Here is a 15,092-nt window from a genome sequence, read left to right on the forward strand (position 1 = left end):
AACTAGTAAGTGATCAGCTGTGGACTAGATTCCAGTCTTCTGACTTGAAACCTGGCCCTTTTCCCTGTTACTGGCCACATGCTCCTGTAAGTTATTCAAAACATCCCTGAATACCTGCTAGGACTCAAATCTGGGAAGAACAATTGGTATGTCCTGCAATGATCTTTTTATTTACCTCTTAATCCCCAGAGTTAATTAAGGAAGGCTTTTCCCCGATTGTACCCACAAAGCATTTGGCTTTCACAGGTCTTGCACTTTTAGTTTGTAAACCAAGCTCAGCTAATACCTTTGACAAAAGCTTTACTTGAAATCTTGGCTTTGAAACAGAATGTAAACAAGGGTTAATTAATTCATTTGTTAATTTTGCTACCCTACTGGGGACAGTAACTCCCCATTACCTTTAGTGCAAACGCTTAATAAATGCTTCTTGGTGATTTGTAGACGGTGACAACTTCTCAGCAATAGTCCGTGTGGCTGTACAAAACCATAATAGATTTGACCTGAATGAAATAATTTTTGGGGATAGGGAAAAACTGATATTTCTGACACTTCTAAGTTTTGTTTTGTTTTATGGTTCACCTGGCAGTTAATATAATTCTCAACAATTAAATGTCCATCTTTTGGGGGGACTACTTTAAGAAAATCTTATTTAATATTAGAGAAGTAATGGAACTTTAGGAGGATTTTAAAATGTTCTACAATTTCTGTCAAAAGCTAGAATAAATTATAATTGTAGCCATAGAGAACCATAACTAAGAGCAATGGCTTTCTGCAGGGATTTCTATAGTTCAACATCTAACGGCCCAAGAAATGTTCAGAAATTCCTTGCTACATCTAAAACAAAGGGCATGAATATGGGAGTATTATCAGGCTAATGCAGATTAAAAAACAATAATCTTGAATAATCGTGGCTTATATATGAATTCCATTGATTCACTAGTCTACTTTTGTATGTAAAAATGAAAAATTTAACTGTCAAGTTTTGAAGTAAGCCTCTTTAAAAGAAATAATAATTTATAAGGATGATAGGTATCTAAGACTTTGAATAGGTTTTACTTCTATAAACATATTATATTTCAATTCCTCAAAGTACTAAGACACTTACTGGAGCAAAAAATTTTTTTTTCAAGCATGAGTACATTAGAAAAATGCAAAAAAGTTTAGAAGGTAAACCAAATCTAATTTTATGAGCAGCATGATTGGTTGCTTAGGAATGAGGTAGTGATATAAATTTAGAAGGAGAAATGCTTTCAAAGAAACAACCCAAAGTGTTTTGTCATAACTTCGGACTAATCCCCTATTTGTCTCTTCTCACCAATACAATTCTCTTAATGAGACGGCATTACATGAGTTTCTAATTCTCCATGTGTTCTAAGCCAGTGACTCTCAAAGTGTGGTCCCTGGACCAGCCAAACCAGCATCACCAGGGAATTTGTGAGAAAAGCAAAATATCAGGTCCTAATCCAGACTTACTGAATCATAAACTCTAGGGTGGGGCCCAGCAGTCCGTGTTTTAACAAGCCCTCCAGAGAATTTTATGAACGTGAAAGTTTGAAAACCACTATTCTAGGCCAATCATTTCCAAAGACAACAGGCTAATATTAGAGCTGTTCTAAATATTTTAACAAAAATATGGACTTTGCAAAATGAAATCAGAAAATTATTAAATAATGTTTTTATATAAGGCTTTACATTTTATATATATTTTTTCCTCAAAGCTAATAAACAAATCTCATTTTATTTAATTCCAAATAATATGTAGTAGTTTCTGTATTTATTGGCCACTTCCATATTTTTTCCAGAATTAGTTTATGCCCCTTGCCTGTTTTATATAGACTTTTACTACACTTACTGACTTAAAGATTTTTTTATATCCAGGACATTAGTACTTTGTCACATCTGTTGAAAATGTTCCTCCAAGTTTACTGTTTAGCTCTGTCTTTATCTATAGAATTTTTAAAGTTTAATAATTTTTATGTTTTTAAAAGCATTTAACTTTCATGGCTTCTGGGTTTGTGTTAGGCTTAGAAAGACCTTCTCCATTTAAGATCATACAAATATTCATCCATCTTTTATGTTAGTACTTTATGGGTTTAAATGTTTTTCATGAAAATATTTGATCCATCTAGATATATTCTGATGAAAGGAGAATGGTAAAATCCAGCACTTTTCTTCCTACAAAAGCCTATCTAGCCCCAGCTCCTTTTGTGGAATGATGCACAGTTTGTTTCACTAATTTGCTGCGACACCTTTCTCATATACCGAATCCCATTTTTCTTGGGTCTATTTCTGTACTTCTGAAATCATGTCCCATTGATCTGTGTGTTACGATGCCTACATTATGCTGTGTATTTTATAATATACTAGAGGCCCGATGCACGAAATTCGTGCAAGAGTAGGCCTTCCTTCCTCCCGCAGGCACCTGGGACCTGGGCTTCCCTCGCAGCCCCAGCTTCGTCCTATGGAAGGATAGGAGGACATCTGGTCTAATTAGTATATTACACTTTTATTATTACAGATTTTTATATCTGGTAAAAATAGTCTCCTCTTATGTAAACAACTATAGAAATCAATTCTATATTGAATATAATACTGGTGCCCATATTTATGTTAAATGAAAAAATTTGGAATGTATATAATCAATCAGTTATTTAAAATTTATATCATATAGTTTTATTTATAAAGTTTATTTAAAATGAGATGCAGATGCACTTGTATAAACATCCCAGGTGGTCAAAGATTAATCCTTGCTTAGAGATTTAATGTATTGAACATCTCAGATTTTTTTCATCTTTATTTAGTGATAAAGGTATTGTGCAAATTTGGTGAGTTAAATTAATAGCCTGATGGTTGACATGTTTATAAATTAAGAAACACGGTTCAATTGTGTAATGATGTATAAATATTTACTCACTAACATGATCCTGTGCATGAACCAAGCATGTATTATCTTGGACAGATATCGCAATAATGTGTAAAAGCAGGTATATGTTAACAGTGAATAAGGGAAGGAGAGTGAGCAACCATGCTTGCTTTGGCAGCCCCTTTCACCGAGTGAGAACACTCTTTGGAACTTTGGTTTCCACTCTGCATATTAGTAAAGTTGGATGGAACTGATAATCACAGCAATAAAAATAGTAATGCTTTGTCAAGCAATACACAGGTAAGACACCTAGAAGTCACTGAAAATTTTATTTCTTTCAACACTACATTTATTCATAAGACAGGAATAGGGCGAAGGCTGGATGCTGGTATATCAGCGAAGGAAAGTCAAAGGCAACGACACAGTCACTCACGGAGGGAATCCAATGGGAGCCTGCAGCTTAGGTCTGGTGGGCAATGTGCTGTGCTGACCAATAACTAAGCCTTTTCTCCTTCATTGTCTCTGGGCAAACTCTAGATCTTTCAGTGAGAAAAACTGAGGTAAGAAACTTTCAGGTGGGGCTAGGCGTGGGGAAGAAGGGTTAAGTACCATTCGTAGGTACTTTCTAAGTATTAAGGTCTCTCTCTTTTAAACAGTAGACCTCACGTGTGCTCTCGGGGCAGTCGGAGGAAGGGAAAAGCCATCTTTCTTGTTTGCTGCTTTGACATTCACGTCACTCCCCATCACTCCACCCTGTCCTTCTCCTCCGCCCCCTTCTTCCCTACCGCCAAGGATTTCTTCCTTCTCTTTTCATTCTCAATTCTGCACTTTTTCTTCCAAATCATTGATGCACATGGCCTTCCAGCTATGTCTTTTAATTTAAATTTTCTTTCCCTTTACCAAGGATTCTCTTTCTAGCAAAAAGGTATTAACACCTCTCTTAGAGAAAGGCTTTAAGATCCTTCAAAGTCCTAACTGTCAAGGCCAAATCAGATCTTTCAGTTTGAGTTAAATCAGTTCAAATTAGTGGTTTCCAGTGTTTCCACTGCAGTCTTTGGAAACCATCACCCATCACCAGAAGTACCCGAGACCAGTGAAAGGTAGGCAGTGGAGTCTTTTGCCCTCCTAAGATGGTTTGTGGGTCCCTCAAATTTCAGGCTAGTGTTCTGACAAAAAGAGTGAGGCAGAAAGAGTATTACACTGGATTCAGCAGCCTGAATCTTCCTCTAGCGATGGCTATGGTTTTGGGTGGGGATGCTGACCTTGATGGGGGTTAAGGGTTGGAAGTGGGGTTGGGGGAGGGGAGGGTGTTATAGGGGATGAGAGAGTGATTGCTAAGTTCCCTCTGACTCTACAAAGGGTCTGTGCTCTGATATAAATTCAGTCCAAATACCAACTTTTGTACAGAGTGTGAACATCTATGGGCTGGGCCTTTATCTCCATTTTAAGTGTTTTGAAGGCATCCTGAACTGAACAGAGTTTATTGATGGTAGCTATAGGCAGCATATGCAGATGCTTCCTGATGCAACATTGAGTGTTTTAATATTCAGAATGCTAAAGGGGTTTAATAATATTATGATAACGGACACTAGATATTGCGATAAAACCAAAAAGGATTTTTTAAAAAACAACTTTAAGAAGATATTACCACTTGTACTCCCATAATTAGTTGGATGAAAAAGTCTCAAAATATCATTAACATATACAGACAAAACCAAGATACGATTGTACCTTTTGTAGTTCTAAAGCATAAAACAGTTCATTTCAGAACATACTGCTCAGTCTGAAAAGTCAACATTTTTTTGTATGCAAAGGTAAATACTCCTTCTCTTGCCTATTGTGTATTTCAGGTTACTTATTTACAGTCCTATATGGCAGGAAAAAGCACACACTAAGAAATGACCTCAGAGATGTTCTGAAAATTAAATTATCTGAGTAGCTTAGCAAAGCTCATATTTTTGACATTAAAGTTTCCACTGGGCCAGTAAAACACATCTGTCCCTAACATGCTGCGTTGTCACTCATTCAATAAAGTCACATTACCTTGGTAATGTCTACATTGAAGTAGACAGTTTCCCTGGAATTAGTTTAGAAGCTATTTAAAATAAAAGAAAACATGTTAAGTACAGATTTGAAGAACTAAAACAAAGCAAATTCTTCATTTATTCATGGGTGATTTATTGAGCATTTACTATGTGGTATTCTAGATGAAGAGGATGGGGCAGTGAGCAAAACAGACAAAGTCAGTTTCCTCAGGAAGCTTATAATATTTCCAAATGGACTGACTCACAATTTCAATTTCTATCTTACTCCCTCTGGGTGAATTCTGGCAAAAATCAGTCAACTTTACTGAAAACACTATGACAAACTACCAAAAAGACTAATACAAAATGCTAAGCAATAAAACGGAAGTAAAGCTCTTACTCCTTTGGTCAGTTGGAGCTTAAATCAGTGCCAGGAGCCTGGGGTGCAGACCCAGAGGCGGTGGCTCATGAGAGGTCACACTGCCAGTTAGAGGCAGAGTCAGGAGTGGCACGCAGACTTCTTCATTCCTAGGCCAGTGAGCTTTCTGTGGGCTAGCCTGCCTCTATTTATTAAAAGGATCTTACTGATTTTAGAGCCAATTAATTGTATTTTTTCCAGTAAAATAAAAGTTTATAAATGAAATGTGATTATTCTCCTGGATCTGATATGAGGTGACAAAAAAGCTGGATATACAATTATGTATTTAATATGATTTCAAGTTGACTAAACAAAATACATATATATGTATATCTATAATAATAAAAGGGTAATATGCTAATTAGACCAGACAGCCAGCCAAACAACCTTCCAGATGACCTTCCGGCCTCTAGTATGCATACATATATTAGAGAAACTTTCTTTATACTCTTATGTACTTTTCAAAATTTTTATAATGAACATCAGTTAATTTTATAGTTAGAAAGTTGAAATACGAGTTAAACAATGGTGAACATTTCCCCCTCCAACAAAAAATTAGGTTGTCTAAAATGTTTAGAGGTAAGATGATGAACACAATATTAACCAGACACCTAATTAGATGCCTGGTAAGAAATGTGTCTAGGTGGAGATGACAGCCATCTATTCAAGTGACCAAATGGTTTCAAAAAAACAATGGTGGCCTCGCCAGCTAAGACCATGTTTATAAACGCACCGTATTTATCAAGGGGCTTAATGGCATAAAAGGTCAGGTCAGTCCTGAGGGTTTCACAAAAGTCTTGTCTGTGTGAGACATTCCGAGACATTTTGACACGTGAATGTAGGAGCCACCAGGCCAAGGTGAAATGTTATTTACCAAGTTTCTCTGTGACCAAAGTTTAAAAGCCAAAAAAACTAGTATTGTGCTAGAGTTTTTATCCAAGAAAACCTTCACCGACACAAATACACAGAAGAGCGGGCAGTTGTAGGGCCTAAGAGTCGAATTCCATCCCGGTCAGTCACCAGCCTGCGCTGCCACTCACAACATCTGGGAGCTCTCGGCCTGTTTTTCTCCTCTCCGAATGCCTACCTGCTCTCCACACTCCCCTCCGCCTCTGTCCCTTTCTGATTCTAGAACACAGGCAGGAGTCCTGTCTCCCACTCCTGGTGTTAGAGGGCCCTGGAGAAATGCCTCAATGTGCCCCCCTTCCATACCAGAGAGAGGAAAGAGCAAGGGGATGGAGACTCCTGCTTCCTCCGCCACAGCCCCACTCCCTCTCGCGGCTTCGCGGATCCCACACCTCATTACAACGCTCACCGAGTGGCTGCTTCCCAAGAAAAGCCACAGAAAGGAAATATCATTAAAAAAGTGTATATGCTTAAGGGAAGCCGTTCCCTCCCTTAAGCCCGGCCGAGCCAAGGCTGTTGTTCTCTATTGTTGAACAGGATGTGACAGGACTGCCAAGCTCTGCCCACAAACCTGCTAATTAGATGCCCTGACAGTGTTTGTTTTGGAACCTTTCCCAACAAAGGAATGTGTCAGGCTGATTAGTGAGAAAAGGGTATGTAATGTATGTGTACTCTAGTCCAGATGAGGGCATAATCCAGGTATTCAGTCTGTTTGCGCAAGGACTCACAGCAAAACGGAGGCTGAGCAAATAGGGAAGCCACAAGGACAGACCAGCTTCTGGGCAATGCTCTCAATCCTCCTCTGGAGTTTTGTTTTACTGCCCCCGCCCCCACCGAAAAAATTCCTGCCTGAACATGAAGCTCTCGTTCAAAAAGTGACACACTGTAACTGGCTCCCCAGAAAAATGGAAGAGCCTTTGTCAGGTTGCTGGCAAATCTGGGTCTGGATGATTTTCTAGGCACATAAATAAGCGACAACTTTAGGCAAAGCCACCTCCACAAATTAAAGGGAATAAGGGCCACAGAAAACACAGCTCTGCATGGACTGTTCAGGTCGAGCTGAGAAATCGGTGTGTCTCAGCATCTGCTATGGGAAGAAGTCATTCTATAGTTTACAATAAAGCAGTTTCTTTCTCTTTTGAAACAAACCTTTACAAGGTTTGACTACAATTAGCTGTCGGAAGCTTCGTGTGTACATGAAGCTCCGAGGAGGGCAGAAGGTGCCAAGGCGAAGAACAAAGTCCATGCCCCAACAAGTCCAGGTCCTCAGGGGCAGGTGGTAGGGATTGCAGTGAAATGCAGTGACAAAGACCGATTCATAAAGTCAGGTGTGTTGGGAGGAATCTCCACGTTCTTCAGTGCAAGGTGGACGATTCCGGAGCTGGCCAGTTCTTTGGAGGCCTTCTTTCTCCGTACGCTAAGTTGACAACGTAGGTTTTAAAAATAACACAGAGGATAAGCCCTGTTGGAAATTCACTTGCTATGGACTTTCCCATGAGAGGTGCTCACCTCTCGTGCTCACCAGAGAGGTGTAGGAAATGTTCTTGGAATGTGTGCAGGTTTGATGTGGTGTCAGAGTATGTGAACTCGATTGGGGAGAGTCAGGTGCCGATAAGTTCAAGGTCCTGAGAGCAATGGCGATTTCTCGGAGGCAGGGAGGGCGTGGCCAAGTATGTGCACAAGGAAAAACTGGCAGGTAATGCTCAGTCTGCTTCTCTAGAACCCAGTGCTTTAAGAACTTACATGCAAATATGCATGACCCACGGGCACAGACAATGGTGTGGTGAAGGCCTTGGAGGGGAGGAGGGCACGGGAGGACGGAATGGGAACAAAGGGCACATCTGTATGACTTTCAGCAATAAAGATAAATGTTTAAAAAACCCACATAACCCTTTCAGAAGAGTGCCCCCAACACTGGGAGAAACCTTCGTGGATGCCTTCCCTCTGGCAAGTGAGTGCTGTTGACATGGGCCCATGGTCGGCAAACTGAGGCTTGCAAGCCACATGCGGCTCTTTGGCCCCTTGAGTGTGGCTCTTCCACAAAATACCACGTGCGAGCACGCACGTACAGTGCGATTGAAACTTCGTGGCCCATGCGCAGAAGTCAGTATTTTGTGGAAGAGCCACATTCAAGGGGCCAAAGAGCCGCATATGGCTTGCGAGCCGCAGTTTGCCGACCACTGACCTGGGTGGCTGAGGCTGGTGCCCAAGAAATACTTTAATGGTAGGTTAGTTGCTCCAACCTTCTGGGTAAAGCTGTAGTGTTGCTTCAGACTTTTACCATGCTCCTCTATCTTTGCAAGTATTCCCCCCCCGCCCCGCCCCAGTTGTACTGAGATAAAGTTGACATATAACGTTGTACTAGTTTCAGATAAACAGCATAATGATTTGATATGTATGTATATTGTGAAATGATCCCCACAGTAAGTTTAGTTTACATCTATCCCCACACAGTAGTTACACATTTCTTTTTCTTATGATGAGACCTTTGAAAATCTACTCTCTTGGAATCTTTCATATCTGGTACAATATTGTCATCTTTAGTCTCTGTTCTGTACATTACAACCCAGAACTTATCTTACAGCTGGAAGTTTGTACCTTTTGACCATTTACACCCGTTTCGCCCACCGCCTGCCTCTGGCAACCGCCAATCTTTTCTCTGTATCTGAGGTTTTGTTTCTTTGGTGTATGTGTGTATTGTTGTTGTTTTAGATTTCACAGATACGTGAGATCATATAGTATTTGTCTTTCTCTGATTTACTGTGCTTAGTGCAAGCATTTTAAATGCTAACTAATCAGTTTATTTAAAAACTTTGTCTGTGTTCTTAATGAGTGCTCACAATATATTTGGGAGAGCTGAACCAAACAGTAAATTTTTGTGGGATGCCTAGCATATATGTAACACACCAAATTCCGTGTGAAGTATGACCACATTCAAATACAGCCGACGATGGCACAGGGCTCAGAGAGTCTTGGGTGTTTCCCTATTGGGAAACCTGGAGGGATGATTTGTATGTCACAAGAATGCGTCAGACAGAAAGGATGGCACTGGTCCACGGGAGCTGGCACATTCTGTAAGTCCCATGTTAAAATGCGCTCTGGGTGTTTTTAAGAGGAAGTCTTTATGTACTCGGGATCTGGACACGTTTCAAGATTCAGGAATGCCATCTTCCAGGGATGTGTGAAGCAGCATTATGTTCTCAATAACGAGAGAAGACTGGTGATCTGCAGAGGTGTCAGAAAGCATGCTGCTGGATGGGAGGCAATTTAAGGATTATAAAAAGTCTATGTTCTGGGTCATTTTGTGGATCTATTTGACTTTCTTGCTTCGCATCATTCTCCCTTACATCTTAGCGCAGTACCAGTCTAACCTTCTGATTCCGAATTATGGAAAGTTAGAGGTCTGGTTTCTTATTCTCAACCAGGGAGGGCCCGTGTTGTCATTTCTGTTTGGTTAGGACGTGGAACTTTCTCTCTGTGTTCACAGAATGCTTCTCTCTCCTAACGCTGGACTTTGGCCTTCGTCCTCTAGGAGGGCAAATGCTGGATGAGTCTTAACTCAGTCTGCAGCTCTGGGTCTTCCTATTGTATTTAAAACCTTGAGATGTGGCTTTTAGAGTTCTCCTACTTAATTTGAGAGGTATGTATTTAATTTACGCTTGAGAAGAACGAACATCCCCAGGGAAACTGTCAATGTTACTTTCTGAACGGAGGGGAGGTGGTAGCCCTGACTAAGGCAGCCCCCGGGCCCCCAGGCCCACCCTCGCCAGCCGCCAGCGGAGCTGCCAGGAGGCTTGCTGGGATCTCCTTCCCCACCCGGCTGGCTCAGGGCTCGAAGTGTAGAAACTTCCACGGTGCCAAATAAAAGAAAACTCAAAGTTAACAGTTTTGGGGGAAGCTTCTTTAATGAGAGGCACACAGTCCCATTCCTACCCCCACTTCCACCCCCATCCCCCAATTTCTTTAGGGGGTATGCTTGCAAACATGGTTTGAAGACTACAGGTCCAGAAGAAACAGTGATGTATAATGAAAAAAGCCTGGGTTTTAAAGTTCTATATGTTTGGGTTCAAGTTTTGGCCTTATCTCTTGGGCCAAGGTAATCACCTTCCCTGAACCTGCGTTTCCTTGTTATTAAAATGAAGGTCAAACTTCCCTCAGACCCCGCTGGCATAAGATTAAGTGAGGGATGTAAATTGCTAGCATTAGTATTAGTAAGTATTGGTGCCAGGCCCCCTACAATCCCAGAACAGTCTCTTCGTTTGCTAGAGATGGTGTTCTAAAAATTACTACTAAGGCTCTATTTTAAATTACACATTTGTGACGTTTCCTCCTGTATAACAATTAATTTAACAAAGAAAAAAAGTCTGAAGAGTTGACCAATGTTTGATAGATGATCTTAATCAAATAAGCATGTTAAAACCAAGGATAGTGGAATACTAAATACTTAAATCAGTGCTTGAGAGTCCGAGAGAGCTCTCTAATGCTCTTAGAAACTGTGGAACTTTTTCATCTGCAATGTGCATCATTCCTGTTGATGACACACCACCTGTGGGAGCTTCGGGTTCACACCCTGGCTGTGGCTTCTCCCACACTTCAATACAACCTCCTCATGGCTTGGCGAGCGTCTCTCCGACTGGAGACTGCCAACTATTCATGAGCAAGGAGCACGCCATGTTCACGAGCCTAGCCCGATGCACAAACACAACGCACTCAATAAATCGCATCCTGAAAGAATCGGATAGTAGTTCTAATGCTTGTGGAATTTTAAAAAACTGAATTCAGTTTCAGTTCAATGATATCTGGATCTCAAAGGATGTTCTGAGGACACGGAGGGGCTGAATTTAGCAAGCTGGGCAAGGATATGTGTAGTAAGAAATTCACTACATACTTCATTTCTGTGACTTTTTTTTTTAATCCTCACCCGAGGATATTTTTCCATTGGTTTTTAGAGAGAGGGGAAGACAGGGAAAGACAGAGAGAAATATCAATGTGAGAGAAACACATCGATTGGTTGCCTCCTGCACTTGCCCCAACCAGGGCCCGTGCCGGGGAGGAGCCTGCAACCGAGTTATGTGCCCTTGACCAAATGGAACCTGAGCCCTTCAGTGTGCAGGCCAACTCTCTAGCCACTGAGCCAAACCGGCTGAGATTTTTACACATAGCTGTTTACACACGTTTTCTTATGGAAAATTTCAGACATACTCAGAAGTAGAGAGAAGAGTATCATAAACCTTCGTATACCTATCACCTAGCTTCAATAACGATCAATCTTTCATCTATATCTGTCCCCTCTCTCCCACAGTCAGACTATTAGGAAGCAAATCCGACACCATCCAACTTCATCCATAAAGATTTCAGTTACATAGAGATTTAAAAATTTACCCTCCTTACTCAAATTTATTTATATTTATCACACTTATTAACTTAGCACATCTTTATGAACGTTTTACATCTGCAATTCTATTTCTGGTGAAAGTTTATTTTACTAAATCTTTTATTAGCGTTTCTTTCTATCCTTTTCTATAGACTTGTATAAACCACTCCCAGTGTTTAACTGGAAACTGAAACATCAAGAAATAGCTCAACAGGTTCCTGAAAAGCATTATTATCCTGCAAGTCCAGGGAGGCGACTCAGATGGTTGTGCAAGCTTGGAGAGGTGCATCCGAGCAAGGGAGAAACTGAGGGTCCTCAACAGCATGAATTCTTTCCTCCTGGGTAAAGGCCCCCAGGAGCCCACAGACACTTGTGCTGATGTCATTTTGGCTGAGTAACCAGCAGCCCTGAGTATGACCACAGCTACTTTAGAGGAGGTCTACCTTCGGGCTGTGATGCAGAACCACCTGGGGAGCCTTTGAAGGTAGAGATTCTCAGGGTTAAAAACAACCAGCAAGTCTCCCAGGAGATTCTGATGTGCAGCCCTTAACCCCTGTGCTGTTTAAGGATCAACTGTACCACATTTTATTTATTCATCCATCTACTGAAGAACATTTTGGTCATTTCCAGTTCGGGGTGGTTATTTAAGCTGCTATAAATATCCATGTGCAGGTTTTTTTTGAGGGTATAAGTTATCAATTTGTGTTATTTAGAAGTACATTGTTTACTCCCCCAAATTTTGGGGTTTTCCAGGCATCTTTTTATTATTGATTGCCAGTTTAATTTCACTGTGGTCTGAGAGAATACTTTGCATGATTTCTATGCTTTTAAACTTGTTCAGATGTGTTTTAAGCCCAGAATGTGATCTTTCTTAGTAAATGTTCCTTGTGAGCGTCAGAAGAATGTGTATTCTGTTGTTGTTGATGAACCACATGAATGGACAAAGATGTCAATGGGATCCTGCTGATTGATAATGCTTTGCAGTTTAGCTATATGCTTACTGATTTTCTGTCTCCTGGTTATGCCAGCACTGATAGAGGGGTATTGAAGTCTCTAACTATAATAGTGAAGATATAATTGCATTGAATCTATAGATTGCTTTGGATAGTATGGACATTTTAATGATGTTAATTCTTCCTAACCAGGAACACGGTATATGCTTCCATTTATTTGTAGGGAGGATAAATGATGATGGAAGGAGACTTGACTTAGGATGGTGAATACACAATACAATATACAAATGATGTATTGTAGAAGTGTACACCTGAAAACTATATAATTTTATTAGCCAATGTCACCCCAATAAAATCAATAAAAAAGAAAAAAGGATGGGGATATATATATATATATACATATATAAAATTCATATGTGTCTCCTTGCAGTTTTTTCAGTTTTTGCTTCATGTGTTATGTCTTTTTGGGTAACTGACCCCTTTATCATTACATAATGCCCCTCTTTATCCTTGTATGAAGGATTGGTATTTTTTCTTTAAATATTCAACAAAATTCACTGGTAAAACCATTTGCCTTTTTTATGGGAAGATTTAAAATTTACTAATTCAATTTCTTTACTTGCTATATGTCTATTCATATTTCTGTTTCTTCTTGAGTCACTTTTGGTAATTTGTCTTTTTAGAAATTTATCCATTTCATCTAAGTTGTACAGCTTATTGATATGAAGTCGTTTATATGGTACTTCCTTATAATTCTTTTAATTGCTGTACCCTTTTTTATTCCTCATTTGGGGGAAAAAGTATACAATTCACTGATTTTCAGTGTATTCACAAGACCATGTAACTATAACCATAATCTAACTGCAAAACATTTTTATCATCTCCCCAAAATATCCATATCCACTGGTAGGCCCTATTCTCTTTCCCCCCAAACCCTAGACAACCACTAATCTATTTTGTCTCTGTGGATTTGCTTATTTGGGACATTTCATATGATTAGAACATACAATATGTGGTCCTTCACATAGCATAATATTTTCAAGGTTCATCCATATGGCAGCATGTATCAGTACTTCATTCCTTTTTAGGCTTAATAATATTCCTTACATGGACATACCACATTTTGTTTATTCCCTCTTCAGCTCATGGACATTTATGTTGTTTCCACTTTTTGGCTATTATGAATACTGCTGTTATGAACATTTCTGTTTAAGTTTTTGTGTGGTGCACCTTTTTAATTAGCATATAATCTCAAGGTTATGAGCTAAGTACCTAGCCACTCAGGAAACTGGAGGCTGGAGAGTGTGTTTTTTGTCTTTGTGTTTATATGTCTGTCTTTCTGTGTGTGGGAACAACCCAAGTTCCTGGATGTTTACAGAGAGTCTTTGGGTTTAAGAAGAAGCCAGAAGGGCTGAGTCAACTCTTAATATCTTAACTCTGCCCTACATGCTTCAACTCTCCCTGGCTCCACGCCTCACCTTCTGTTCTGAACCACAGTGTAAGTGAGGCCTGCAGGGTGGGAAATGGACCATGACATGCATGCCCAAAAAAGCCAGTGTACACACACACAAAAATGTGTATTTCTATCGTGCTTTTCAGATAAAAGGAAAAGTGATAAGTATCATTTTGTGATTCAAGAGAAGCAATGGTAAAAACCCTGCTCTCAAGTTAGTGGGAGGGAAAAATCATCTATCCATCAATAGATGTGATGATGCCCAAATATTACTTTGGTTAGAAAAATCATCCCACATAAACTCCCACTTTTCTCTCTTTTGGTCCTAAAACTTTCATCACTATCCTGCAGTGCCTCTGTGGATAAAAGCATGTGGTGAGCCAGACAGCTGTTCACCGGTGTCCTCTAGCTTTATTCCTAGTAATCCATCCCGTTCTGGCCTTCCTCCGAGACTCTGCCCATCATCTATCACTTGGCCCTGAAATGGTTGTGAGGATTCTTCCCCCCCAGCCTTTGTTCTAAAATTGAATCTGAACACTCTCTGTTACCTAACAAGGCAGAGCCAGGCAATGTTTCTTTGCAACTCTGCTATCTCCTTCTGGATAAAGGTAGTGAGGTGAGTTGCAAGTAAATATAGAAAACCAAAGGGTAAAAACATTCTCTAAGAATAAGGGAAATCTGATCCAGGATAAGACAAGAGATACAGTACTTGACTAAAAGTTGGTCTGATCTGGCCAAATAAGACTGCATGTGACACATTCAGGTGTACGTTTATAAGACGAGATTCTGTACCTGCTTGTTGAAATATCTTCAAAAGGGTAGAGGATCTCTCCATTGTTGCAGATTTCACAGATGAACCCCTTCTGGCTGCAGAGACTGCAGCTGTACACGTGAGAGCTGGCAAATTTAATGACCTTGCCCAGGAATGGAGCCAGCTTTCCCTCTATTACCTGCAGGAAGAGAAATGGGACAGGGAAAGTCATTGAGCACAGAAATCTTGCAGATGAGGAGAACTGGAATTCCTTTCCTTTACACAACAGGAAAACCTCTAATTATAATTTCTCAGCAACTTTGAGAAAGAAAAGACATAGTATTTTCGCT

At 40.1% G+C, this 15,092-nt stretch overlaps 1 protein-coding gene across 4 annotated transcripts in view; it reads right to left on the bottom strand.

Moving 5' to 3' along the window:
• The window catches only part of PLEKHM3 (pleckstrin homology domain containing M3), a 171,241-nt gene that overhangs the window by 14,314 nt on the left and 141,835 nt on the right, over positions 1 to 15,092 (bottom strand). For all 4 annotated transcript variants that reach the window (XR_011472395.1, XR_011472396.1, XR_011472394.1 and 1 more), the window contains exon 7: positions 14,784 to 14,941. Coding sequence is in view for 1 of the 4 variants with exons in the window: in XM_070421986.1 (XP_070278087.1) it covers positions 14,784 to 14,941 (158 nt within the window). In the remaining 3 variants the exon portion in view is untranslated. The remainder of the gene's footprint in view (positions 1 to 14,783; positions 14,942 to 15,092) is intronic.

The sequence above is a fragment of the Myotis yumanensis genome, unplaced genomic scaffold (genome assembly GCF_028538775.1).
Source record: "Myotis yumanensis isolate MYYU_CA2020_CCGP unplaced genomic scaffold, mMyoYum1.0.hap1 SCAF_8, whole genome shotgun sequence".
Classification (NCBI taxonomy): Eukaryota; Metazoa; Chordata; class Mammalia; order Chiroptera; family Vespertilionidae; genus Myotis; species Myotis yumanensis.